The following is a 25,700-nucleotide window of genomic DNA, read 5'->3' on the forward strand; positions in this document are numbered from 1 at the left end:
TTTCTAATTCGCTGTAATGTGGGTCGGACCTTACTCTTTGAACAGTGGATCCCACTTTCTCTCACTTTTTAGTCTTTTCCTTTTTTGCCTAATAAAAAGTTAAATTTTCAAAAATAAAAAAAATATCCCAAAAAAAGAAAAACCAAAAAACTCTCTCATTTTCTCTCTCCTCTCTCCTCCATTGCCACCGGCAAACCAACCACCTTCTCCACCTCCAAATCCAGCAACGGTCATCCAATTTACCGTTGCTAATTCAAACATTCAAATATCTCAATCAATTATTCCAGCTCAATTCAATATAATTTAGTGTGATTATCAAATTTGTTGTCGGAATCGGAATCGGAATCGGCGGAGTTTCCAATGCCGTTTCCACGGCGGAGGAAGGGTGCGTCCCCACCACCACCTCCGATAGAAGATTCCGGAACAATCGAGAAGGAGACAGAGGAGAACAAGAAGAGGAGAGAGAAAGAGGAGTTGTTTCGGAGGTCGAAGAAGAAATGGTCATGTATAGATAGTTGTTGTTGGGTTGTAGGAATGGTATGCTGTACATGGTGGTTTATGTTGTTCTTGTTCAATGCAATGCCGGCATCGTTTCCGCAATTCGTTACGGAAGCGATTACCGGGCCATTGTCTGATCCTCCTGGTGTTAAGTTACATAAAGAGGGTTTGAAGGCGAAGCATCCTGTTGTTTTTGTCCCCGGTATCGTTACCGGGGGTCTCGAGCTTTGGGAAGGTCACAATTGTGCTGATGGGTTGTTTCGAAAGCGTCTTTGGGGTGGTACTTTTGGTGAATTGTATAGAAGGTATAATTATATTCTTCTTATAACAAATGTTTTGATTGTTTTGTTTTGTCATGTTTGAATTGTACAATTGAAAGTTGGTACGAAATGATGGGTTAGATTGCATATGCCACTGCTATAGAAGCAAAATTGGTCTGTTTTCGGTGTGATTAAAAATGGTAATTGGTAATTGTTTTAGGGGAGGTTATAGGACTAATAGGAGTAGGGGTTTTGGTTTAGAAAGCGAATTTCGGAGTTTCTGACTTGAATGTCCTAGCTCATTTGGATGAGTGTATTGTTTGTGGTTTAACAAATGGGTGGCAATGAAATTTGGGTTTTTGATTGATGGAAGATGTTTATGCTAATTTTCGTTAAGTGGGATTGAATATCAAAATCTAGGCTACGGATCAACTAAGCAAAATATAACGTGAAATAAAGGAGAAAAGTAAATGACACAGGTGACGCGGAAAACCCAAGGAAGGTAAAAACCGCGGGTAGAATGAGGATCTACCAAACTTTCACTATGCAAAAAATGATATTGAATTCCAAGTTTGTGATGTAGGATGAAGACTTGGAACTCGTGCCATGTTTGCTGTTGCTGCAACCCTTATATAGACGATCTGCCAGGTTATGCCCTAGCCGTTGCAAGGAGATAAGTTCATGCCCTTGATTCTCGGATTTAGTTGCTGAAAATATTCTTCTTCTGTTTTGAATTCTATCGGACTGATTTGGCTGAGTTTGGACTAAGTCCTTGCTTATCCTTTTCCTAAAAAATAGGGGGTTGTTATTTGACTTGGTCTTCCGTCGATGCTAACAGTGCGTCGTCGAGCTTACGGCTTCGTCGAGGAGAGTCTTCGTCATTGGTCTTCATTGACTACCGTTGACTAATTCTTACATATTTTTATCCATAACAGAAGATAAACTTTTTTAGTTTCTATGGCATGTATTTGGCCTGTATATTGGCGTTTCCATAGCTTTATCTCTTTGGTAGTTAACAAGTATATGGTGCAAGCTAGGTACGGTTTGTGTATGGGAGTTTCTAATACAAGTCTTCTGAAGATTACCTAAGCTACTGACTTTAATATTGAGGATGGACTGTTTTTTTTGTTTTGTTTTGTTTTTTTTTTTTTTAAAGTCTTGAAGAATCGAAGTATTGTGAGTTCTTTAGTTTTGTTCACCTTGTCAAAGTAGAGATTCGAGACTAGAGATGTGCACACGTAGTTTGTTGAGTTTTTCTATTTGGTAGATGTTAGAATATCATTCTACGGTAGCTTACAATTCCTGCCTCCTGGTTATTAAGCAGCTTTAAGAGATTAGAAGAGATGGGTAAATATTCTTTCTTTTTATCGATCTGTCTTGCTGCAGGTTAAATAAGGAAATGTTTTGGGTAAGGAGGTTGTTCCCATGATCACTAGGCACAATGAAGTTCATAGATTTAGGCTCGGTTCAAATCATCTTATTTAACGACTGTATGTTTATTTTAGAAATAGTCAGATTAGATAAAAATTTATTTGCATATACTTGTCACTAAATATCGTTAATTCCTTAAATTGAAAATTGTTAAAATATATTTGGAAAGTACAGTTAATGACTTAATGTAGCCGACCCCACTTATGGGATTAATGCTTTGATTGATTTGGAAAGTACACAATAGTACGATTCTATTGGCATCTCATTTGATTTATTTTAATCTTAAGATTTGTGTACAATTAAGGTCAAAGTTGAGTTAAATCTGGTAATCAAATTTTAGTAATTTAGGTGAAATGAACATAGCCTTATTCTTGGTGGCTGAGCATCTGTGATTTGTGTCTACATATGTCCTCATCTGGCCATGCAACTAGTGCTTTCAGTCAAGGCGATAGATCATGTGAGAAGCCCATGCAACTATAAAAGTTCAATTAGGAAAGATGTTACTCTGTATTAAGTGAGGTTAAAGAGTTATCTGTATTCTTTAACTTTAGAAAATTACTTGAGCACGAGTTGATCTTGTTAAAATGCGCTTTTGTGCTCTTTGATAACTTACTTTTGGAAGAGGAGCTATCTACCAGTTATTAGAATTTAAAATAATCAAAAAGAGTGATTGAGTTTGATCTTTCTTTTTTTACTTCTGCCTCTCAACACCCCTCCAAAATCATGATAAGCTCAGCTCAGGTGAGAGTTAAATTGTCAATCTTATCATTTCAGTTTATAACTTATGCAGACATTTATGCCTTGAAGCATTCTAAGTAATTCTATTGTATGCTTATATTGTCTGCTTAGTTCAGCATTGTAAGGGCTAACACAAGGCTACTATTAATTGTGTTAACCCTTCAAACCACTCTCTATCTCTCCCTAACTCTTCCCTTCTCACTCTCTCCTTCCCCTCTCTTAGGCTAACCCAGTCAATTTATACCTTCTCCTCTCCTTCCTTCCAATGCTTCCAAGCCCTAAACCTCACCACCACCATCATTGTTCTCTCTCTCTCTCTCCCTCTCTGGTTTTGCGTTAATTCCATAGTATTAACCACCTTATTGTGCACAATGCGGGTTCATTGACTTTGTTACATATGAAGTGGTCATTGTTTAGGGTGCTGATATTTTATGAAGGTGAAAAGATGTTTATTCTCATTCCAATTTTCTATTTCTTCGAAGTAGTTTTCACTTAGGTCAAAGATGTTACAATACCAAAAATAATCATTTATTAGGTAGTTATTGAAAGGTGCAAATGCTCACCTTTGAGAGGCCAAGATACAGACAAGTAATGAGCAAATTTTGGAGAAGTAAAACATGATGACATCCCGACATGCCATTTTGTAGTGGTGTCAATATTGGGATATGTATGTGATCTATAGATGATTCGGTGAATGGGGATCTGTGGTTTGCTGAAGAAGGGTTTGATGTTACCTGGGATTAGATGACTGTTTGCAGTTTTCACCTTGCTATATTACTATGGGAAAGATAAGTTTAATATTTTAGATAGCATTGTAGGAGGGGAGGGGACAACAAAGGCACCAATGATAGAGGGGCTGAGGGGACTAGGATCTTGTCTCATAACTATCCTATCTTGTGTCCTTACTACTAAATTTGACATCTCATCAGCAAGATATTGATTGTTTAGTGTTACTTGTAATTGTGAAGTCTTGGATGATGTAGAACGATAAGATTTAAAGTGATAGAAAACAAGTTGTAGAAATGTTAAATGGAATGGAAAATTCCTACCAGATTGGTGGCTGTCAAGGTGGCGGTTGTTGGCTGGGGGGTGGTGTGTGGGTTCGGGACTTTTGGCGGTGTTAGCGCCTTAAATTAGTTTTCATAACACTATAAAGGTTTAAGAGTTTTTTATTTTATTTTATTTATTTATTTTTTATTTTTTTTTATAAATTAGTTATTTCAAACATCAGAGGTAAATGGTGTGAGTAATAAAGTATATGGTTGCATGGTTAAGTTCATTCAAACTTGGGTGTATATCTACCGTTAAAATCTTTGTCATCCAATTCTCTCACCCATACCTGCAAATTACATTCTTGGACTGCTGTAGTCTCATGTTCCAGCTCTTTATGACCTAGTATTACAAATTTACAAGTTAAGGTAACTGCTTTGATGTGCTCCACTTCAAGCACAAGAGCATATTGTGTTTGTGGTTATTAGTAGAATATTGCTTGTCTTGACATCTACATATAGTGACAAATGTTGACGGGGAAAAAACAAATATTGCTTACTCTTAAATTAGTGTCCAGGTTTGTTTTCATATATTTGACCAAACTGAAAATTAGGGGAAATCAAAATGGATATATAGCTATTTATGCTTGCTGTTAATTTCTTGGACACGTGTGCTGAGTGAGCTTCTTTGTTTGCCTAGCCACTTCCATGGCTTAACCATGGAGCAGCCATTAACATTCATGCACATTAAGTATTATACAGAATGCTTTCAAGCAAGGAGCGTAAAATTGTCTTATAGAATCTTAGCCCGTAAAGTCATTGCGTCCGGTTTTCTAAAACATTCAAGCTCATATTTCCAATTGTGATTGCATATGTACTAAGATTATCATTTTGTTTCAAGTTTTGATCAGAACTTAACAATTATTGCTTAACTCAATCAGTTCATACTTGTTTTCCTTCATATTTCAGTTATACCATTTTGCTTGATGTTATGAAATTAATCTATTATACTCTTTAACTCAATGATTCTTTTCATTTATTTATGTTTTTTTGTTATATTGTAATTTCTTTGGGCAGACCCCTTTGCTGGGTTGAGCACATGTCTCTGGATAATGAGACTGGACTTGATCCTGCTGGTGTAAGAGTCAGACCTGTCTCCGGTCTTGTGGCTGCCGATTATTTTGCTCCTGGCTATTTTGTGTGGGCTGTTTTGATTGCTAATCTGGCTCGAATAGGGTATGAGGAGAAAACAATGTATATGGCTGCATATGATTGGAGAATTGCATTCCAGAACACTGAGGTATATTTTTAAGCAATCATTCCTTATGACACTGCAAATAGGGACTTACGCTTTGTTGTTGTTGGTGCTGTTGTTGTTATTGTTGTTGTAGTAGTAGTAGTAGTAGTAATAGTAGTAGTGTTTGATTGTGGTGCTGCAGTGACTTCATATTTATTTAATATGGATTCTGTCATATTTCAGAGTCATGAATTTTGGGATGTAAACTTAGAGGTCTTTATTATTTTGTGTTGGGCATGTGTCATGTGTGTAATTTGATAAATTTTTTTGGAGAGCTAATATATTGTTACCTCTCGATTTAAGTATTTCATTTACAAGTATATATGGTGTTTTATCAATAGCTTTAAGGAATGTATATGTGTTTTATTAGAATGAAAGTCTGGGTTGACCCGATTTGGAATTCTTAGTCTTCAGAATGAAAGTCTAGTTTGACCTGATAGGCTGATATTTCGGAGGGAATAATAGACAATTGAAGATCTTCAATAATAAGAAAATGGAAAGAAGTTTTGGCACTAATCTTTCTAATTTTGTCAGATTTCAACAAGAATAATCAATAATGTGATAAAACGTATAGTAAGGAAGAGTCTAATTTTCATATCTGTGGATTGTAATTTTGTATGAAATTTTAATTGCATTGTTGATGGGACATGGGAGTGCCATTTAGGGAGTACCAATCAGTATTTTGAGATGTATAGAATATAGGTTTTGTATTAGATGTGCTATAATTCTGTTTGATGTATAGAAATGTATCTAGCTGTTATGTAGATCTATGGCTTAGCTTGGTATGAATCCGTATGATATTGAACCTTTTAATATTAGACTAAATTGAGATCTAGAGGCACTTGTGTATGTATTGCGGCTCGAACTAGCTCTTAACCCACATGACAAAAACTGATCATGCTTCTTGTTTAAATGTGTTTTACTTTTCTTCGATGAATATCATCAGGTAAGGGATCAAACTCTTAGCAGGATGAAAAGTAATATAGAACTTATGGTTGCAACAAATGGAGGGAACAAGGTGGTTGTCATTCCACATTCCATGGGTGCTTTGTACTTTTTACACTTTATGAAATGGGTTGAGGCACCAGCCCCAATGGGTGGTGGGGGTGGATCTGATTGGTGTGCTAAACATATCAAAGCGATAATGAATATTGGCGGACCATTTCTAGGTGTTCCCAAAGCTGTTTCTGGACTATTCTCGGCTGAAGCCAAGGATATCGCTGTAGCCAGGTCTCGTTTCTTATCTTTCTTGTTTCCTAATGTAATTAGGCTACATAAAAGGTGAATGATTTCCATATGTGCTACATATATACAAATATATATATATATATATATATATATATATATATATATATATATATATATATATTTGCATCAAGACCCTTGGCATGCATTTTAAGAAAGAAGGTAAACAGACAATTTAGCTAAGGTGAGTTAAGGAACAGTAACCTAATCCTTCCCTATTACTGAGGTTTAATTTGCCCATCTACGTCCTCCATTCCCCTCTTAAAAATGCATGCCAAGGAGACATGTGTGATCATAAAAAATGGAAACCAATATTTACTTGATCAGATTTGGTTATCACGTAAGTAGTTGATGTTACATAATCATTGACACTGTTCAAGCACAAAAGAAGTTTTTTTAATGTTGACCGCATATATTATGAAGTGTGTTTGATATTTGATAAAATAATTTTAGTACCCGTCATCTTATTTATTGGAGGATAAAATACATTTGTTGAAGTGGATAATTTGGGTATATAGATTTAAAACAAAGAGATAAAGAGTTGCACATAATAAACACTTTATGAGTGTTGCATAAGGTTGCTAGGTTTCTGGACACTGCCTTGGAGCTGGAATTGGCTTGTGATTATAAATAATTAAAGAGATTGTGATATGACGGGGAGATGGGGGGATGCATCCACATTATCTTTTATCGTATTCATGAATTTCTGTCTTGTTATTAGGGTTATGAGCTAGTCATTAGCTGGGCATACTACTGATGCTAGTGCATTATTAAGTTTGAAATTTGATAGGATTGGATATGGTGTAGGCTAAAAGGTGTCATTAATTTTTCCTACTAAATGAGTAATTGGATATTTTAACTATTTTTATTAGTATCTCCTCAATCAATTAAAAGAAAAAGGAAGAGAAATAGATTTATAGGAAAGGAATAATGCCTGATCCTATAGGTACTTTGTGAATATTGACTTATTTCCTACTTATGGTGTAGGCTAAGGGGTGTCATTAATGTTTCCTACTTAAATGAGTAATTGGATATTTTAACTATTTTTATTAGTATCTCCTCAATCAATTAAAAGAAAAAGGAAGAGAAATAGATTTGTAGGAAAGGAATAATGCCTGATCCTATAGATACTTTGTGAATATTGACTTATTTACCACTCATCTAACAGATGAGATAGAAGTCATCAGTATAAACTACCCTAAGTCAATGTGAACATATCAAATATAACATGGATTTCTGCAATCAACCAAGTTTTCTGAAATGTTGTGGACAGAGTCTTTGCACATGCAATTGGTGCTTTCATTACACCAGTAGTTTTGGATAAAATTTTATAGATTCGGCTATTCTGATTAATGGCAAAATAACTCATCATGGTATAGGTCTGTTGCACCTTCTGTTCTGGATAAGGATGTTTTCGGTCTCCAAACATTGCTGCATGTAATGAGGATGACACGTACATGGGATACAACCATGTCCATGATACCAAAAGGCGGGGACACCATCTGGGGTAATCTTGATTGGTCACCGGAAGATGGGTACAATTGTACTTTGAAGAAGCAGAGGATTAATGATACACACACTGCTGGAAAGAATGGAAATGGGTGCCTGGATTCATCAGGAAAAGGTGCGCATTTTGGAAGAATAATATCATTTGGAAAGGATGTAGCTGAGGCCCCTTCCTCAACGATTGAGAGAATGGACTTTAGGGTAAATTTTTCTGCCTTGCTTCATATTAATACCTTTCCACAGAAGATAAAAATCACTATTCAATATTATTTTCGTGTGTCAAAAAGTAGAGACTTGTACCATTTAACCTGTTTACATATTAGCTTATGTGTGATTCATGTTTGGGTATATTTTCTCCCCCTATGGTACTGTTATTATTGCTGCAGTTTTTCTAACAAGATTAGGGAGGTAAATGGGGACTTGAATATACATGGATATATTTGTATACTAAATAACACACGTTAGCATCTCTTGAGCTATGTATTTGATGTGTATTGACAATTTGACTTGGATTGACACCAAATAGAGTTGCCAAACTATCATTACAATGCAGGAAATCTGACTTTTTAGAAATTGTTAATTTTTACTCTGGTAAATGGAGCCAGTGGATGATTTTCTCATATAACCAAGCAAGTATGGGTGATGCTACAAAGTTGTATAATTGAATTTGTTAATAATATCAAGGCTTACAATTGGAGTTAAAATGTGATGATAAGGGCAGTGCTCGATGTATGGAGATTCTACTAGGAATATTGTCGGTAAGTATTATACCAATGTTGGTCATTGAAATTGTATTGGATAGTTTACCTTTTATGTTGTAGGTAAGGAGATGATATTAGCTATGCAAAATTTAATATTTCATCAAATGGACGACAGGCAAATTGTAACCTAACATGAAGTTCAAAATAGAATATGGTAAAACTTTTGCAGTTATATTTTTCATCAAATGTGTTATATTTTTTATTGTTTATCCTGGATGGCAGTCCAAACTTTTGCCTTCCACCTTATTTAACAATTATTGGCATCATCCTTCATAATTTTTTGGTTACAAAATACTTCAAAAGTTTGTTCAGTAGTTTATGAACTGAATATGATTGATGTTTGATCTGTTTGCTGGCTTGCTGCTAATCTGATGTCCTCTCTCTCTTCATATCCTTGATATCATGCTCCAATGCCCCCCAGCCCAAGGTACTGTGACATGCCAGTATTGAGTGCCTCACATTTTCTATTGTTTGTACAGGGTGCCGCTAAAGGCAACAACCTTGCTAATGCAACCTGCCAAGATGTATGGACAGAGTACCATGACATGGGCATTCCTGGCATCAAAGCCATTGCAGATTATAAAGTATACACAGCTGGATCAATATTAGATCTACTTCATTACGTGGCTCCAAAAATGATTAAACGTGGTGATGCTCACTACTCATATGGCATAGCTGATGATTTGGATGACCCAAAATACAACCATTATAAATATTGGTCAAATCCATTAGAAACCAGGTGGGTTGTTAGGTTTCAATGTTGTCAGAATTTTAAAATCAGAATGATGTTTAACCACTAACCTATATCTACTCGCTTTGGTTTCATATTCATCATGAACCAAGATTATACTTTATGATGACTTTGAACTCAAAATAGAATATTTCTCTTAGGTAAAATAATTCACTGTCTTCTTAAAAAAAAAAAGTAACTCATTCTAAAATTGATTTGGAATGAAGTTGCATAATCTTTCATCTTGTTGCTGGTTGGTTGTGGGAGGGAGGTGAGATGGTTAAAAGTTGTTGAAAATTCTCTTTTGTGATGTATGCTTCTTGATTTACAATGCATGCAGGTTGCCAAATGCCCCAGATATAGAGATTTTTTCTTTGTACGGAGTCGGAATTCCTACTGAGAGAGCCTATGTTTACAAGATGAGTGCAACTGCAGATTGTTACATTCCTTTTCAGATTGATACAATGGCCGACGGTTCAGATGAGTGCTCTTGTCTCAAGGGAGGGGTTTACAATGTTAATGGAGATGAAACAGTTCCTGTTTTAAGTGCTGGTTATATGTGTGCTAAAGGCTGGAAAGGAAAAACACGTTTTAACCCCTCTGGAATGCGGACTTTTATCAGGGAGTATGATCATGCTCCTCCAGCTAATCTACTAGAGGGTAGAGGCACCCAAAGTGGTGCACATGTTGATATAATGGGAAATTTTGCGTTGATTGAAGATGTTATTCGAGTAGCAGCAGGTGCTTCAGGAGAGGATTTAGGAGGAAATCGTGTATATTCTGATATTTTTGAATGGTCTGAAAGAATTGACTTAAAGCTATAGCCAACAAGGTTAGTACGCTGAAATTTCTGTACTAAATGTTAATCTTGGTTCCTTTTGCTATTCTTCCGGTTGACTCTTGAATAATTTCAGGGTATAAGTCCTTTTTAGAAGGATACAATTGCAGAAAGATGATAGATATCAGAGCTGCAGACTGCAGAATATCTGGTATCTAATATCTATCCCTCTTAATATGATTACATATTTCGTCCATAATATTCACATTTTCAGTTCTTATATAACTTTTCAAGCGTTCTTCAGTGTTTTTGAAGCTTAGACCTTGTAGTTGCTACCATATACACATTAATTGATTTCCTATCTTCTTTGTTACAGCAGTGGCATTCTACTAGGTTGCCTTAGGGATTTCAGTTTTTGGTTTGCTGATTCAAAACAAATATGACGCGTAGCTCACACGTGTATCAGCCATCGAACACGGAAATTAGCAACCCAGATAACAAGTGATCTTTTGCTTTGCTTGCGCTCTTCGTGTTATGTTATGGCTAGAATTTAGATATTCAATTCATTGTGTACAGAAGTTAATTTTTAAATATAAGGGGCAGCTTTTCGTCCCCTGTTATCAATAGGTTTTGGGTGTTGTGAAACCTAGGTCTATTGACAATTTTGTTGTTTTCTTTGATAAGAAAACCAAATGTAGATTTTATTTTTGGATAGCAATTTTATAATTTAGGTGGTAAGTTTGCAGAATATCAATGTTGTAAATGTTAAAATCTTGTCCTAGTGTAAACTAACTCTTTAAGTCCATTCAAACGGTTGTTACGAAGTATTGATAATCTATACTTCTATACTTAGTATTTAAAAACTCAAACCACAATAATTCATGACACATGTCCTCACAACTAATTCGTATGCCACATGTCCTCACAACTCACTCATATGCAAATATATATTACTTCCTTACCTTTTCAATATTAAAAAAATTAAATTAAAAATATTACATAATGTTAATTATTCTTTCACAATTCCACTCACTTTTTTTTAAAAAAAAAAAAAAGTTTTCACAAGCATTTACCTCAAAAGTCATGTAACAATAGCTTCGTAGTTTCAACTATTGAAAAGCATACATTTATATAAAAATAACCTATATTATAACTCGTGCATTGAACGGGCCAAAATGCTAGTTTGATATAATTAATATGGTCAAATGTTATTAGTAAATATTTGTTAACAACCGATTTAATCACCCTTAAACCAATGTCTCCTCAGTGAACCACCAGATGCAGATTGGCAAAGCCGGGAGTGTCGGTTTCGGTTGGACCGTAACCATGCTATTCAATGGCTTCTACAAGATACGTAGTACTCCCCTTGTATATACTTGTATATATGGAATGAGTAGCTTATTCTAATTTTTTATGCATAAACAGAGATTATAAAGTCAAAAGTGTTAAAGCTTAAAGGACTTGTATACGTGCCAAAAAATTCATGGATCGAATCATAATTACAATGCATTTTAAAAACTAATAAATCCAAGACATGTTTAAATAGTTAAGCATTGAAGAATATAGTCAGGTTTCATTCCCTTGTCCACAACTGTAGATCGAGATGAGAGAAGGAATTGATTTGATCTTCTGAGCAGTAAAAGAGTTGGCTTATGTTTCTCTTCTGTTTAAGCTTCCATTACCATAAACAATTAAAAACTAAATTCTACTTACTCATCCGGAATTAGTTGTCACAAAGTTTTCATGACGATTTTAATTTTAGAATAGCTGGATCATTTTTATTTACTTCCCATCACTTAGTTCAGCATATTCGCAAATCTAATCATAAATCAAAACTATATTACGGATAAGTGATAATTTTTTCCGAACATCCTAGAATTATTTATGAACATAAAGAGTATTAGAGGCCGAAACACGCCCAAAACACTAAAACAGAATCAACAAGAATCCCAAGAAATTGGACAAGAATGATGAAATTCCATATTAATTACAGCCGGCCATAATATAATCAGAAAGAAAGCAGAATTAAGCATACATATGATTAAAATAAATTAGTACCTTTTTCAAAAAAAATAAAATAAATTAGTACCTTAATTGGGTGGTAAAAGATAGTTATTGCCTTATTGGTTATCCACAAATTATATGTGAAATTAGTTATTGGTTGAGTGAATATCTACTTGCTCACATTCAAGGATGTTGGGGAGTTCTTTCAAAAAAAAAAAGAAAAAAGAAAAAGATGTTGGTGAGTATTTTTGATACACCCAACTAGCCAATTAGCTTGCGTGCTCAAGCCATAACGTTTTTTTTTTTTTGTCATATTTTCATTATCCAAACAAAAACGAAAGATCAATCAACAGGAAACCGATTCAAAGTCACCCTGTCCAATGGTATACAGATGACAGAAAGAAGTTTTTTTTTTTTTTTTTTTTTTTTTTTTTTTTTTTTTAATTTAAATATTAAGTCATCCCGTCTAATGGTCTAGTTAACTAAATGTAACAAACTATGAGTTTTGATCTAGGCAAATTTGTAAAAAAAAAAAAACCTTTTAAAATCACCATTTTGCAAAAGAAAACCTTTTAAAAGCTTTGTTGTAAAAGAAAACCCGAAGTTGAAATATTTTTGTTTAAAACAACCTAGTCCCACTAATTCACTTAATTAATCTCTAATTTCTTCTAATCAACTTCTAATTCTTATTTTAGTACATAATAATTAAATTAATTTATAGATTTAAAAAAAAAAAAAAAAAAAAAAGAACCCCCACCACCAGCCAGCCACCCCTCCCTCTCCCTTTCTCCTTCCCTCGGCAGCAGCCCTCCTCCCCCAATTGAGCCGCCGCCTTGCCCCCTACCGCCGGCAACCCACCTCCCTTTCCCCCTTACACCCTCCTTTCTTCTTCATCTTCTTCATCAATTTCCTCCAAAAATTCCCAATTTCATCTTTCTCTCTCCTAGCTCAATCAAGGTTAGCAATGGCTTCTCCCTCTCAATTTCCCTAAATTATCTCACAAAACCCTAATTTATCAATTGAAGACTTGAATTTCACCTCAAATTTCACTCTCATCCTTCCACTGCCATGTTCGCCAAGATAATTGTACTCGACCTGCAATTCGTGGTCGCATTGAGTTGATGTTTCTGGGGCGTGGGTTTTTTCATGGTGGGCTGGCGATGGGAGTAAGGCGGTTTTCTTGGTGGTGGTTGATGACGGGAGTACGCTAGCTGATGGTAGGTTGTGGCTGGGGTGGTTTTTGTGGTTGGCTTATTGGATGGGGGCAACAATTCTGGTGGCTTAATATAGGTGGTGGGGGCTGATGTCGTGGGAGGGGGAAAGGGAGTGGGTGGTTGGTGGTGGTGGGGATGGTGGTTTTGGGTTTTTTTTATTTTTTATTTTTCATTTATAAACTAATGTTATTATTAAATAGAGTTAAAGGATAATTAGAAGTAATTCGTAGTTAATTAGGTGAATTAGAGGTACCAGGTTGTGTTCAACAAAAATTAGGTGTGTTTGGGTTTTCTTTTACAACAAAGCTTTTAAAAGGTTTTCTTTTGCAAAATGACGCTTTTAAAAGGTTTTTTTTTGACAAATTTGCCTTTACAATTGTAGCCACTCGCCACTCAAAAGTCTCCTACAAAAAAAAAAAAAAAAAAAAAAAATTACAATCAACAATTTCCAAATCCTGTTTAAATTCTTTTTATGTCAAAAGAGAAGGAAACCTAGAAAAAAAATAAAAAAAAATAAAAAAAGGTTTGAATAATCGTATGTTAATCTATAGAATTAATTACATAGCTTAGGGCTTGTTTGACAGTATTTTTTGTTTTTAGTTTCCTATTTTTTTGAAAACTAAAAACCAAAAACAGGAAACAAGAAAATAGTGTTTCCACTTTTCAGTCGTAAGTTTTCAAAATTATCATGATTTTAATAAAGTCTAAATATTTTTTGGCTCATTATGTCACATATACAATATACTTTTAAAAAACAAAAAAAACCAAAAAACAGAAAACCAAACGAACCCTTAATTAATATTTTCTCTGATTTTTTAGTTGACATCTTTCTGTTACTCCATATCATGCTTGACAACACATGTTTTTAATGCTTTATAACTCTAATTATCAATATTGTAAAATTATAAAAAGTGAATATTAATAAAATATACATGAAGACGATTTAAACAAGATCCCACATGATTATATTTTATTGTATCTATCAATCACAAAAGTGAGTTAAAGTGTAGTGTGTGAATATTGTAAAAGTCAAACGGTGTCAACTAAAAAACGGAAGAAGTATAATACAAGGAGATTGCTACGAGCCTACAAGGCTACAACGCTACGAAATATATATTTGTAGAATTGTAGAATTAATAACAAAGAAGAATAAGATAATATTGTAGACAAAGAGATATTATGATTTGTTGTGTGAGAACAAAGAGATATTATTTGCCTATAAATAATAATATTGAGAAGATAATATGATATCAAGTGAGATAATAATGTTAATATTTGTTGGTTCAAATAATTAGTGGTTATTGTTTCCTAATCCTAATCCTTATGTAGTTTGTAGAATTCTACCTAAATATTATCTTGTACCTTTGATCATATATAAATACTTGATACATGTTAAATTAATCTCCATTAGATCATTAAAGCTAAGCTAAAAGTTTAGTTTTGGTTAAAAAAAAAGTAATCAATGGCAAGTGAATCAAGTCCATTGAAGGGCTTCCTACAGACATACTCTCGCAAATACTAGTACGGCTTCCCAACATAAAGTGGTTATGTCGCGCAAAACTCGTGTGTAAGTCATGGTTTACCCTCATATCATCTTCGGAATTCATCGATCTTTATAATCTCCGCCATAAGAACAATTCTCTCCTGGTATTTACCAAACACGATCGTAAGCTTTACGGAGTCCAAGTCAATGACAACCATGTTTCGAAGGCGGAGAAAATTGAACTTCCTCGATACCTAAATAATTGGGGAATCACTAAGATTGTTGCTTCATGCCATGACTTGTTACTTTGCATCTTTTCCTACTCTACTTTGATCTTGCTAAATCCATTAACCAGTCATTATCATATTATTCCTAGGACCGATAATCTTAGGAACGATTCAATTATTCGTTCACTCCTAAATCCCAATTATGATGAGGACTATTATTTCGATATTGGACTCAGATATGATCATTAAAGATGACTACAAAGTCGTGATTTTCCAGGGTGGTTCTTTGTTTCCTATTAACGATGTTTTGATATACAGCATAAGAGATGGGTCATGGGAACGTCAGTGCTATTTTACGGATCATTTTGTACGGTCAAGTAATATTATTAATAAACCCGAGGTTTGTTTGTTGTATTTTATATATCAACGCAAAAGAATTGTAACGTTTAATGTTTGCGACGGGAACTGGAATGTAATTCCGGCACCCAGCGTCGAAAGTGACATAAATCATATAGGGGTTTTGAATGGTTGCTTGAGTGTCCTAGAGGGAGGAATCAAGGTATGGGTGGTGAAAGAGTACACTGTTTTAAAATCATGGGTTGTTAGATCATGGGTTCTATTATTAAGTGTTTCGGACTTGTATCCAATTAGGGCTTCGTTAGCCTCTACTCCTTTGGCAATATCAACTGATAACAACGAAATTCTACTGCATTTCAAGGACGAGGACCAATGGATGTTCAGCTGTGTATGGTATAATTTCAAAGAGAAAACGACTAGAAAAGTTCAAATTAGTCCACGGGATAAATACATTTCACTCAAGAGTACATTTCCTATTACGGATATTAGTAAATTTAATAAAAAAAAATAAGGTACGTATTTGATTTTACTATTTAATTTGTTGAACCCTATATCAACATTATTGTTGTATTTATACCAATTCATTCATAGTTGGTTTTTGGATAAGTCATACGTGTCTGATATAACCTCTTATGTATTTATTTATGATAGTAGTATACTATATGTCGATATACTGTTATATAGAGTAACTCATCATGCAATGTAACATACCTTTATAGTTTATTGTGTGTCACAAATTATTATCTCATTGTTATAATTTTTTTTTTCGCTCTTATGCAGATTAATTGGAGACGGTGGTAACGAAGTCATGAAGATGATGAGATTATTAATTACAATCGCATACAATTATATACCTATTACGTAATTTGAAAGTTAATAATTTTTTCGAAATTTTGAAACACTAAGGGGGCGTTTGGTTCGCGGATTATAGGTATGAGGTATGGGTTTAGAATGACCAAAACCCATACCATATATTTGGTTGTCAAAAATATGATTTTTAAACCCATACCTCAAACCCATGAGGTATGGGTTTTAGAAACCTTAGGGGGGAGGTGGGTTTGGCTCATTCCATTCCCTTAGGTATCAAATACATGAAATTAAGAAGATGATATTTCATTCCAGAATTGAACCAAACACATGGTATTAAGTATCAAGTTCCAACCCGATACCACTTTAACCCTATTCCTGATTCCAAACCTATACCACTCTGCGAACCAAACGCCCCCTAAAACATATTGATATAGTTTCAAGTAATTTAAATTTTTATTTAGCATAAAATATAAATATATGTATGGTACTATGGTAGTATCAATTAAGTATTTGTTGGTGTTGCTTCAAACACATCTTTTATTTCATTGATCGATTTCAATTTTATAAGCTAAGAAAATCGATCGAGTTTATGTTATGAGAGGGTCCTTGACCATGCAATAATTCCTCATAGGTGAGGCCGTGAGGGTTAAAGTTTTAAACTAAGGTTGAATCCAGATGTTGTGTTGTGTATCAAGTTATTGGTTCAACTAACATGCATTATGTAATCTATGCTGATACCATTGAGCTAAAACAATTCTATGAATCATATGAAACCAACTCATTTTGTTGTTGATCGATTTCATACGGTGTTTCAAGTTAGGAATACCCCTCGTGAGGAGGGCAACTTAATGATTTGTTATCTTACCATTTTAAAAAAAGGTGTTTTTTAGAAACCAATAATTATCCGACGCATTAGGTATTTCCTTTGTGAGGAGGGTTTCCTAATGTTTTTTTTCCTTACCATTGTAAAAAAAAATGATAAAAAAAATAAAAATAGGCAACCTTCATACACGCAAAGCTATAAAGGCTAAAAACTCAATATTAAATCACGGAAAATTACTACTTCCTCCGTTCTTTTTTTATTGCACCATAGGAGCTTAGCACAATATTTTTGGTAGTGGAAAAAATGATGAGAGAGAAAGGTAAAAATACAAGATTGTCCATGTGATGGTATACATAAACAAAAAAATCAAGTGTGAAAAAGTAAGGGTATATTTGGTATTTATAGTGTGAACACAAATATTTCTTTTCCTAAAATAGAAAAGGTGCAATATTTGTGATATTTCCTTAAAAGGTAAGTATAATTTAATAGTCTTATTGAAATAAAAATTGGCACAACATACGAGTAGTATTAAGTCATAAACTCATAATGAATTACTTGATATCCAAGTTATCTTACCTTTATAAACATCTCTGATCTCTTTATTCAATTTTTCCCTAGTACGCTCTAATCATCTTTGGTTCGTAACCTCAAAATCAAAGCAAAGATTTATTTAAGCATAATCATAAAACCAAATTAAATAAAATGATTATGCTGAGAGTAAGGGATAGCTCAAGTGCTTAGAGCTTCCCTCCCGGTTTCTGGAGATCTGGGATCGATTCTCAACCGCGCCCAGCCGCCCTTGTGGCTCGCGAAACATTAAAATAAAAAAATAAATAAAAATGAAAATAAAAAAGGTTATGCTAACAATAATCGGAAGGATTAGAGATGGCATGCCAATGTCACAAGGTATAAGGATGCCAATGAAGGTTACAACAACATGCCATACTACAAGCAACAAGCTAGCGAGTGACACTTTATGTTTTGATTTAATTTACGGACGAATTTGGAGGATTTGAGGCAGGAGTTAGAGAAATTTCAAAGCGATCAACTTGTGGATAAAATTACTAGATTATATAGTTTTGTCAACTTTGGTAAGCATTTCTTAATTGTATTATTAACATTGTTTTCCTCTTTATTTGTTAATTTGATTATCTTGAAGGTGTTTATAGCGCAAAATCCTATGATTTTTTTTTAGCTATATGTAGACAGTATTAGGAAACAATATGTTGACACAAGAGCACAAGCTAATCTAAAGAAGTTGAATGCTAATCGCGGACAAGAGTTGGATATCACAATAGAAAACAGAAAGCAATTAGGTAAAATTCCCTTTCACCAATTACTTACTCATATTTTCAACGAATTTTGTGAAAAGCTAAACTAAATTGTTTTCATTGCTTTTACTATATTATATAAAAAGAGTTGTGATGGCTCCTCAAATTGTTTCGCCAATATGGGGTTCTCGGCATCTTGAGGTACACACTCTTAAATTACAAAGAAAGATTTTGAAGAATGAAAATGTTATGAAAGTAAGCTTAGATTAAAGGAAATGGAGAGAAATGAAGAGATGACGAATCTTTCATTTAGATAACAAATGAGGAAGGAAGGGAATTGGAGAGGAAAGAAATGGAGGGGGATTAAATTGTAGGAAATTAATCCCTCCAACAATGGAGAGATTTGGAAGGACAACTCACCATTGTTCCCTCCCCTCCTCTTCTCCTCCCTCCCCCTTCTTTTCCTTCCCCTTTCTTTATTCATGGCAGATTACACTGTCTTGTGCTCGTGACATAACGTTGAAGGAATCTCACAATCATTATTTTTCCTCTCTATATAGTACTGCAGTACAGAAGAATATACAACACAACCATTAAATAGGTTGTCCAAGCTTATGAATACACAATATAACTTCCTTTGATGATCAAATAATACCAAAGTTAATATTTGTAACTGAGATGCAGAAGAATATGCAGTACAACCATTTAGCAGTTTACAAACAGCCTAGTCACTTAAAAATAGTAAATCAGTAATCAAACTACAATCTAATTTCCAATAAGAAAATCACGATATAGCTTTCAAGGACTAGAGCGCCACATAAATTTGAAACAGGGCTCGATTTCAAGTGTATCATACATCTCCAGCAAAGTCCCCAGATTTCCTTTAATGTCTTCAGTTCCTCCCTTATTGTAAACTTGATAGTTTTCTACATTATGCCACCAGAATTTATTGCAGAAACGATTAGTGCAGCATGCATCTCTGGAAAGTGTTTCTAACCTATCATATAAGTACTGCAAATCAAAGAAAAAACAGAATAACTCTGCTGATTAGTCTTATTCCATAAAAGATGCAGCTTTAACTAGTGCATAACCTTAAACAGAAATTAACACTGAATAAAAGTACCTTAATGGTATTATAAGAGTAACCAGCTGTAGTTAAGGTAGTCGGATGGGTGCTCCAAACTAGGCCATCCACAAGAGCTGCAGAATATAGCGTGTTGGCATATTGCATCTCCAAATCTATGTGGATATTGTTCAGTTGAGAAGTTTGCATTTTTGGTCCAAAGTCATCTAGAACAAACTCAGCCTAGCAAAATCAAACAAAAATCACAATAAGGAAACAGTACATGAGCAAAGATATTAAAAGTCAGAAATTTGAAGTACCCACCATATGCAAGAATACACCGAAACACAGATTAATTTTGTGCTCCCCTAAGCCTATCTGATGCAGAAATTCACTTAAACTGATGAACCACGACGTGTTAATTTCGCTAATATCAAACCAAGTATAAGTGATAGAGCAGGTAGACGGTACTTGTTGTTGCAGAAAAGTTGGGAACTTCCCTGTCCAATGCAACTGCCTTAGGTTGGGGCAGTTGACTTTCATCCTTGCACAACCATCACCAGAAAATTTGAATTTTCTCAAACTAGGACATTCAACAGTAATGTCGTTGAGAAATGAAAACACCGATAAACTCAACTCCCTCAGATGAAGATTAGCTGCTTTGAACGAGTCTCCAAATTCTCCAATTGCTTGAATTATTGCAGTCTCAATATCTGGAAAAGCAGCTGTAAAGTCTTGAAACAGAGGAGTGGAACCAGATAAGGTGAGATTCCTGATACTTTTGCTAGCATTTGAACTGAATAAACACCTGGTATAGAAACTAGTATAATGAAAGGTTTTCAGATTATTGCAATCCCTCAGGTCAACAACTTTCAATGCATGAAGATACTTTATCTGGACTGAAGCTTCCTTTAACATATGAAAAACTGAAAGCTTAAAAGTTTCCATTAGAAAGGTACAGAATTCAAACTCTATGAATTCAACTTTGGGACAACAACATGCCTTGATCACTTCATTGTCCACTGTAACATATGAAAACATCAGACGTCGCAAGGAAGTACACAGCCTGGGCCTCACATTGCCAGCTGACAACAAACGGCAATTTTTTAAAGTAAGAGACTGCAACCATCGAGACTCTAATAGATTAGAGTACGAAAAATCAAGGTTGTCATTCACTCTTGAAGAGTCAAAGGTTTGCACTGTAATGATCAGGTTCTCAGCCTTAATTTGGCTGAGCAAGGCTATCGTATTATCAATACGAGAATCGTCAGCAACAGTTAAAGCCAAATTTATTTTGAGAGTTTTGACAGGTAAATTCTTCATTATCTGCAACTCACTTGTTGCATATGAAGGAAAAATGTCCCTCAATTCACGGTATTGCCCACGTCCAACAGACAATGAAAACTCATAATAGTCGATACCTTTTGTTTTATGATTTTGTATGCTCTCAATATCTCTCTCCAAGTCTTTGATAAGCTGGCAGTTAAGGCTGCATCTTTTATAGACAGTTTTTCTAAAATGTAGTAAACAACATCCACGGGTAATTCCGATATTCGGTCCATAGGTTATGATGCTGCAATTAAGAGAGAAAATTCAAGTCAAAAATTCAGAATTCAACGTACAATTATTGTTACAAAAAATAGGGTTTTGTCATAGGTATTCTAATTACTATGCATTTCAAAAAATATTGCATCAAAAACAGAGAAAGAACTGAGATTTGCTCTCAACAAACGATCAGGATATACTTCTAATATCAAATTGGCAAAGAAACCCAAGCAAAATCAGTGTTTAATAGACATACTTATATGAGTTTTATTTTCAATTATTGGTCAAATTTATAAACTTATCATAAAAAAGGAGCAATATTCCATGACAAAAACTCTCAAGAATTTTATTATGTTAAAAACTTGCAAGATTGATAAATGAACGTCTCTGTTATATACTAATTGAAGAAGTTGAAATAAGAAACAAGGTTAAATCTATAAGACATTTCAGTCATTAAATTATTCATCTACTGGAATAAAAATGAAAAATATCCAAGAAAACAGAGAATCAATGGTGAAATTAAACGAATTGAACAGGTTTTGATAAAAAAAAAATAATAAGTGTAGAAAAACACCAGACATTTTAATTCATCCAGAATCTTGATTGATACACATGAGAAAAACAGAGAATTTGATCCAAAAATTCATCAGAAAAAGATTCAAAAGAAAAGAAAAGGAAGATTACCCGTTAACGAAGAACGTTAGTGACTCAGTAGTAGGCTTGAGAGATGTAATAAAAAAAATGGAGGGAAGGGGGTCTAAAACAGCAGGGTTTTGTACGTATATCTCAATCTCATTTAGTAATTAGTAGTAAGAAAATTGGTTAAAGTTTTAGTGTAATTTAAAATTGTGCCAAATCAGAGCATATAAAGGGTAAAATAGGAATTATATTTGATTTACCTTAATTTCATCCCAAAATACCCTTAATTGAACTTCTTAATGCGAACGACGAAGGATCACCGAAAACACCTTCAAAAAGGTGAACATCACTCCAATTACTTTGATTATGATACGATTTTGTTAAATTGTTGTCGCTTTTAATTTTTTGAAATAGTTAATAATCAATATAATTATTTTTTTTTCTTTTTTTTGTAGAAAATCGAATCAATCTCCGTCTACTGAAGAAGATGAAGATATGTAAGTGATTTATTGTTCAAATTCATAAAAAAAAATGAGTAATTGAAACCCTAATTTTTAAAATTGAAAATTAATTTAAAACAAAAATATTTTGAACAGGACATTAAGCCGGATGTTTAGACTCAAGACACCAAAAAAGAAGAAATTAGAAGATATAAAAGCAAGTCCAATTGTTGATAAAAATATATTGGAAGAATTAAACAAACAAGTTTCACAAAGTCCATCAAACAGGTATATTTTGATTCATATGTTTCCTGTTTAATGTTTATATATGTTGTTTGTATGAACAAAAAATTCTGAAAAAAGCATTGAACATCTATTTTAATCAACTGAAAAACCCACAATTGTGTATTTATGTTTCTATATTTACTTGCATGTTCATTAATTTTAATATGTATGGATTTATTTTTGAACAACCTTTAAAAATATTTTGAACAACAACGAATAACCACTAAAAATCTTTTATTTAAGTTTAAATTGGTATATATATTGATTAACATTTAAATATTTTATTAACTGATGAACACCGTTCAAAACATTTTGAACAATAAACAAAAATCACTGAACAACACACAAATTTATATAAATTATTATATACTTGTTTCCAAATTTAATAATTGTGCTTATGTTTTGAATATGTCTTTTGATCAACCCTTATATTATTTTGAACAACACACAAAAATTACTGAACATTATGTCCTAAATACCCTTTAAAAACTTCTGAACATTTTTTATATATTTCAGTTTATATTAGAATATATTATGGTTAATATTACATTATTACATTATCTTATGAACGCCCTTTTAAAAAGTTTGAACAATAAACAACAACCACTGAACAACACACAATTCTATATTAATCTTAATATATTGTGATTAAGTTTGGATTATTTTTTGAACAACCCATCTAAAACTTTTGAGTATCAAAATATAATAAGTGAACATATTCCAATTCAGTTTGCTTTCCATTCATATTTTAGCATGTAAACATATAATTTCAATTTGCTTTATATTCTTAAATTAGTTAGATATATTTATTCTGTTCTTATTATTTTTTTTATTAACAGTCCAACTGCTGGAGAGTCCCCACTTCCATCTGAACACCACCCTGAAAGTTCTGAACTCCCACCTAGAAATTCTGATCAACCTCCACAAATTTCTGATCAACCTCCACAAACTTCTGATCAACCTCCACAAATTTCTGATCAACCTCCAAAAACTTCTGATCAAACAGGGAACACTGAACCATCTTCACAATCTTCTGATCAACCTATACAAACTTCTGAACCACTAAAGCCAAAAAAAACAGAAAAAAAAACATGAAAAAGAGAAGCCACATGAAACTTCTAAACAACATCCTGCAACTTTTGTACCCCCATTAGAAACTTCTGAACCAGAAAACCCAAATGGAACAGAAAAAAACACTGAGAATCAGAACCCACAAGATAGTTCTGAACTCCCACCAGCAAATTCTGAACATCCTAAAGGAACTTCTGATAATCCTCCACAATCTTCTGATCAACCTTCACAAAATTCTGATAAACCTATAGAAACTTTGTACTCCCTCCAGAAAATTCTAAACAACCCGAGGAAAAATCTGATACTCCTCCACAAAGTATTGTACCACCTTCAACAACTTCTGATAATGATGAAGGCGATGGTGACAATACTAACCAACCCAAGGAAACATCTAAGAGGTAACTACTTTATATACTATTTATTCATTTTTTTTGTAGTGTAAAGTTCTTTAATTTACATAAATTTTAACATTTTTTAACTATAACTATTTATACGATAAAATCAGTTCTTTCACAAGGAAAAAACACATAGCTACAAAAAAAGGAAAGAACACAAAAAATACATCAACAAGAGTGTTGCGCAGCCAAAACACACCAGAAAAAGAGAAACAACAGCGTGATGAAGAACATGAAATTCCAGAAGAAGAATTAAACAAAGTTCAGAAATCTGGAAAGGGTGTTAAAAAAAACAGAAGGGAGTTCAGATCAAGGAAAAAACTGGTGAACAGGAAGGTGGACAATCTTCTAAAAAGGTTGTTAAGAAATCACCTAAGGGGGTTCAGAAAAAGGATAAAGAAGTTCAGAAGAAGGAAAAAGAAGTTCAGAAAAAGGAGAAAGGTAAAAAGGTTGAGAAAGTTGAGAAAAAAAGAAAGAGAATAATTGAAGAAGATGATGAACTTATTGATCAAGATCAAGATGTTGTAAGTTTGACTGATGATGATGATGAAGTTATGATATATGAAGAAGAGAAGCTATGTGTTCGAGTGGGACATGTTAAGTTTATGAAGTTTGTAGCAAACTTAACCCCACAACAAAAACAAGCAGTGGATGAAATGGGTTTTGGGGCAATTCTTTCTGTGAATTTGCCACAAAATGATGCCGTATTTTGTGCTTGGCTGTTGAGGCATTTTGAAGAAAACAGTAGCACTCTATACTTACCATTCAACAAATCAGTAGAGATAAATGAACATGATGTGCAGATTGTATATGGATTGCCTAGAGGTGAAAAGGTTATTTCTGAAAAAGAACCAAAGAAGACAGAGGAAGAAGATGAAGATATGGAGATCGTGACACCTTTAATGAGGTGGAGGGAGGTGGAGGGAAAATTGGGGTTGTAAAACTGGTAGCCCTAGAACCCAATGGATATTTGAGAAGTATGAAACTGATGAAGAAAAGAAAAACAAGAAAGATCAGCAAGCATTGCATAAAAGGAAATATGTTGCAACAGAAATTGAATCAAGAGAGAAGAACACAGGAGAAGCAACTAAGATGTTCAAAATAGATTTCCTTGTGCTAGCTGTGAATTCAATGATGAAAACAAGCCAAAACCTTCACCGCCACTACAAATTCCTACACACAATTCAAGATTGTGTTGAGATTAAGGAATTGAATTGGTGCAAGTATGTCCTACAAAGTCTGATTTCCACAGTACCTGAGTGGAAGAAAAACACAAAGGGCTTTTTTAAGGGACCACTACCTTTCTTGTTGGTATGATTTTCAGTTTTGTTATTATTATTATTTATTTGTTCATTTTTTACTGCATTATGTTCAAATGGTATCCCTAATAGTTCAAAATTAAAATTGCATATGTTCAAAATGTTTTTGCCTTATGTTAATATGAATTATGCCTAGCTTTTGTTCATATGTTCAACAGTTTTGGTGTAACTGTTCAAAATTTTAAAGCCTGATGTTCTTGTGTTTATTTAAAGAATTTTTGTTATGTTTGTTGAACATTTTAAAAAATTATATTCATATACCTTATAACTTATAATTAGATGTTCAAAAGTTTTCCGAATTTTGTTCAAAATTTTAATGCATAGGTTTCTTTAATTTTGTTAAAAATTCATAATAGAATAATGTCTTGGTCTGCCTTTTTAATGGGACAGTTGTTGCATTGTGATCGAGTGCAAAAAAGAGGTATTGAGCAACCGAGAACATACCCAATCATTTCGGCTTGGAATAGAGATATGATTCAAGAGAGAATGAAATTGGAGGCAAAGTCACAATTTGGATTAGG

General features: G+C 33.7%; 2 protein-coding genes across 3 annotated transcripts; one reads left to right on the plus strand and one right to left on the minus strand.

Moving 5' to 3' along the window:
• The first annotated feature begins 240 nt into the window (after positions 1 to 240).
• LOC145580036 (phospholipid:diacylglycerol acyltransferase 1-like) lies at positions 241 to 11,021 on the plus strand. 2 transcript variants are annotated; one of them, XM_081637353.1, is made up of 8 exons: positions 241 to 803; positions 4,994 to 5,216; positions 6,160 to 6,443; positions 7,838 to 8,165; positions 9,205 to 9,464; positions 9,796 to 10,287; positions 10,370 to 10,444; positions 10,613 to 11,021. In XM_081637353.1, the coding sequence occupies exons 1-6, from the start codon at positions 361 to 363 to the stop codon at positions 10,277 to 10,279; spliced, it is 2,022 nt and encodes a 673-aa protein (XP_081493479.1). In that variant the 5' UTR covers positions 241 to 360; the 3' UTR covers positions 10,280 to 10,287; positions 10,370 to 10,444; positions 10,613 to 11,021. The 2 variants fall into 2 exon arrangements, with proteins under 2 accessions (XP_081493479.1, XP_081493478.1); XM_081637352.1 differs by having other exon boundaries at positions 10,610 to 11,019.
• A 7,977-nt stretch (positions 11,022 to 18,998) lies between these two features.
• LOC145578872 (uncharacterized) lies at positions 18,999 to 20,482 on the minus strand. The gene is made up of 3 exons (XM_081636168.1): positions 19,810 to 20,482; positions 19,546 to 19,728; positions 18,999 to 19,433 (listed from the first exon to the last, which is right to left on the minus strand). Exons 1-3 carry the CDS (start codon positions 20,431 to 20,433, stop codon positions 19,221 to 19,223), a joined length of 1,020 nt encoding a protein of 339 aa, XP_081492294.1. The 5' UTR covers positions 20,434 to 20,482; the 3' UTR covers positions 18,999 to 19,220.
• Positions 20,483 to 25,700: the final 5,218 nt, after the last annotated feature.

The sequence above is a fragment of the Chenopodium album genome, chromosome 14 (assembly GCF_948465745.1).
Source record: "Chenopodium album chromosome 14, dcCheAlbu1.1, whole genome shotgun sequence".
NCBI lineage: Eukaryota > Viridiplantae > Streptophyta > Magnoliopsida > Caryophyllales > Amaranthaceae > Chenopodium > Chenopodium album.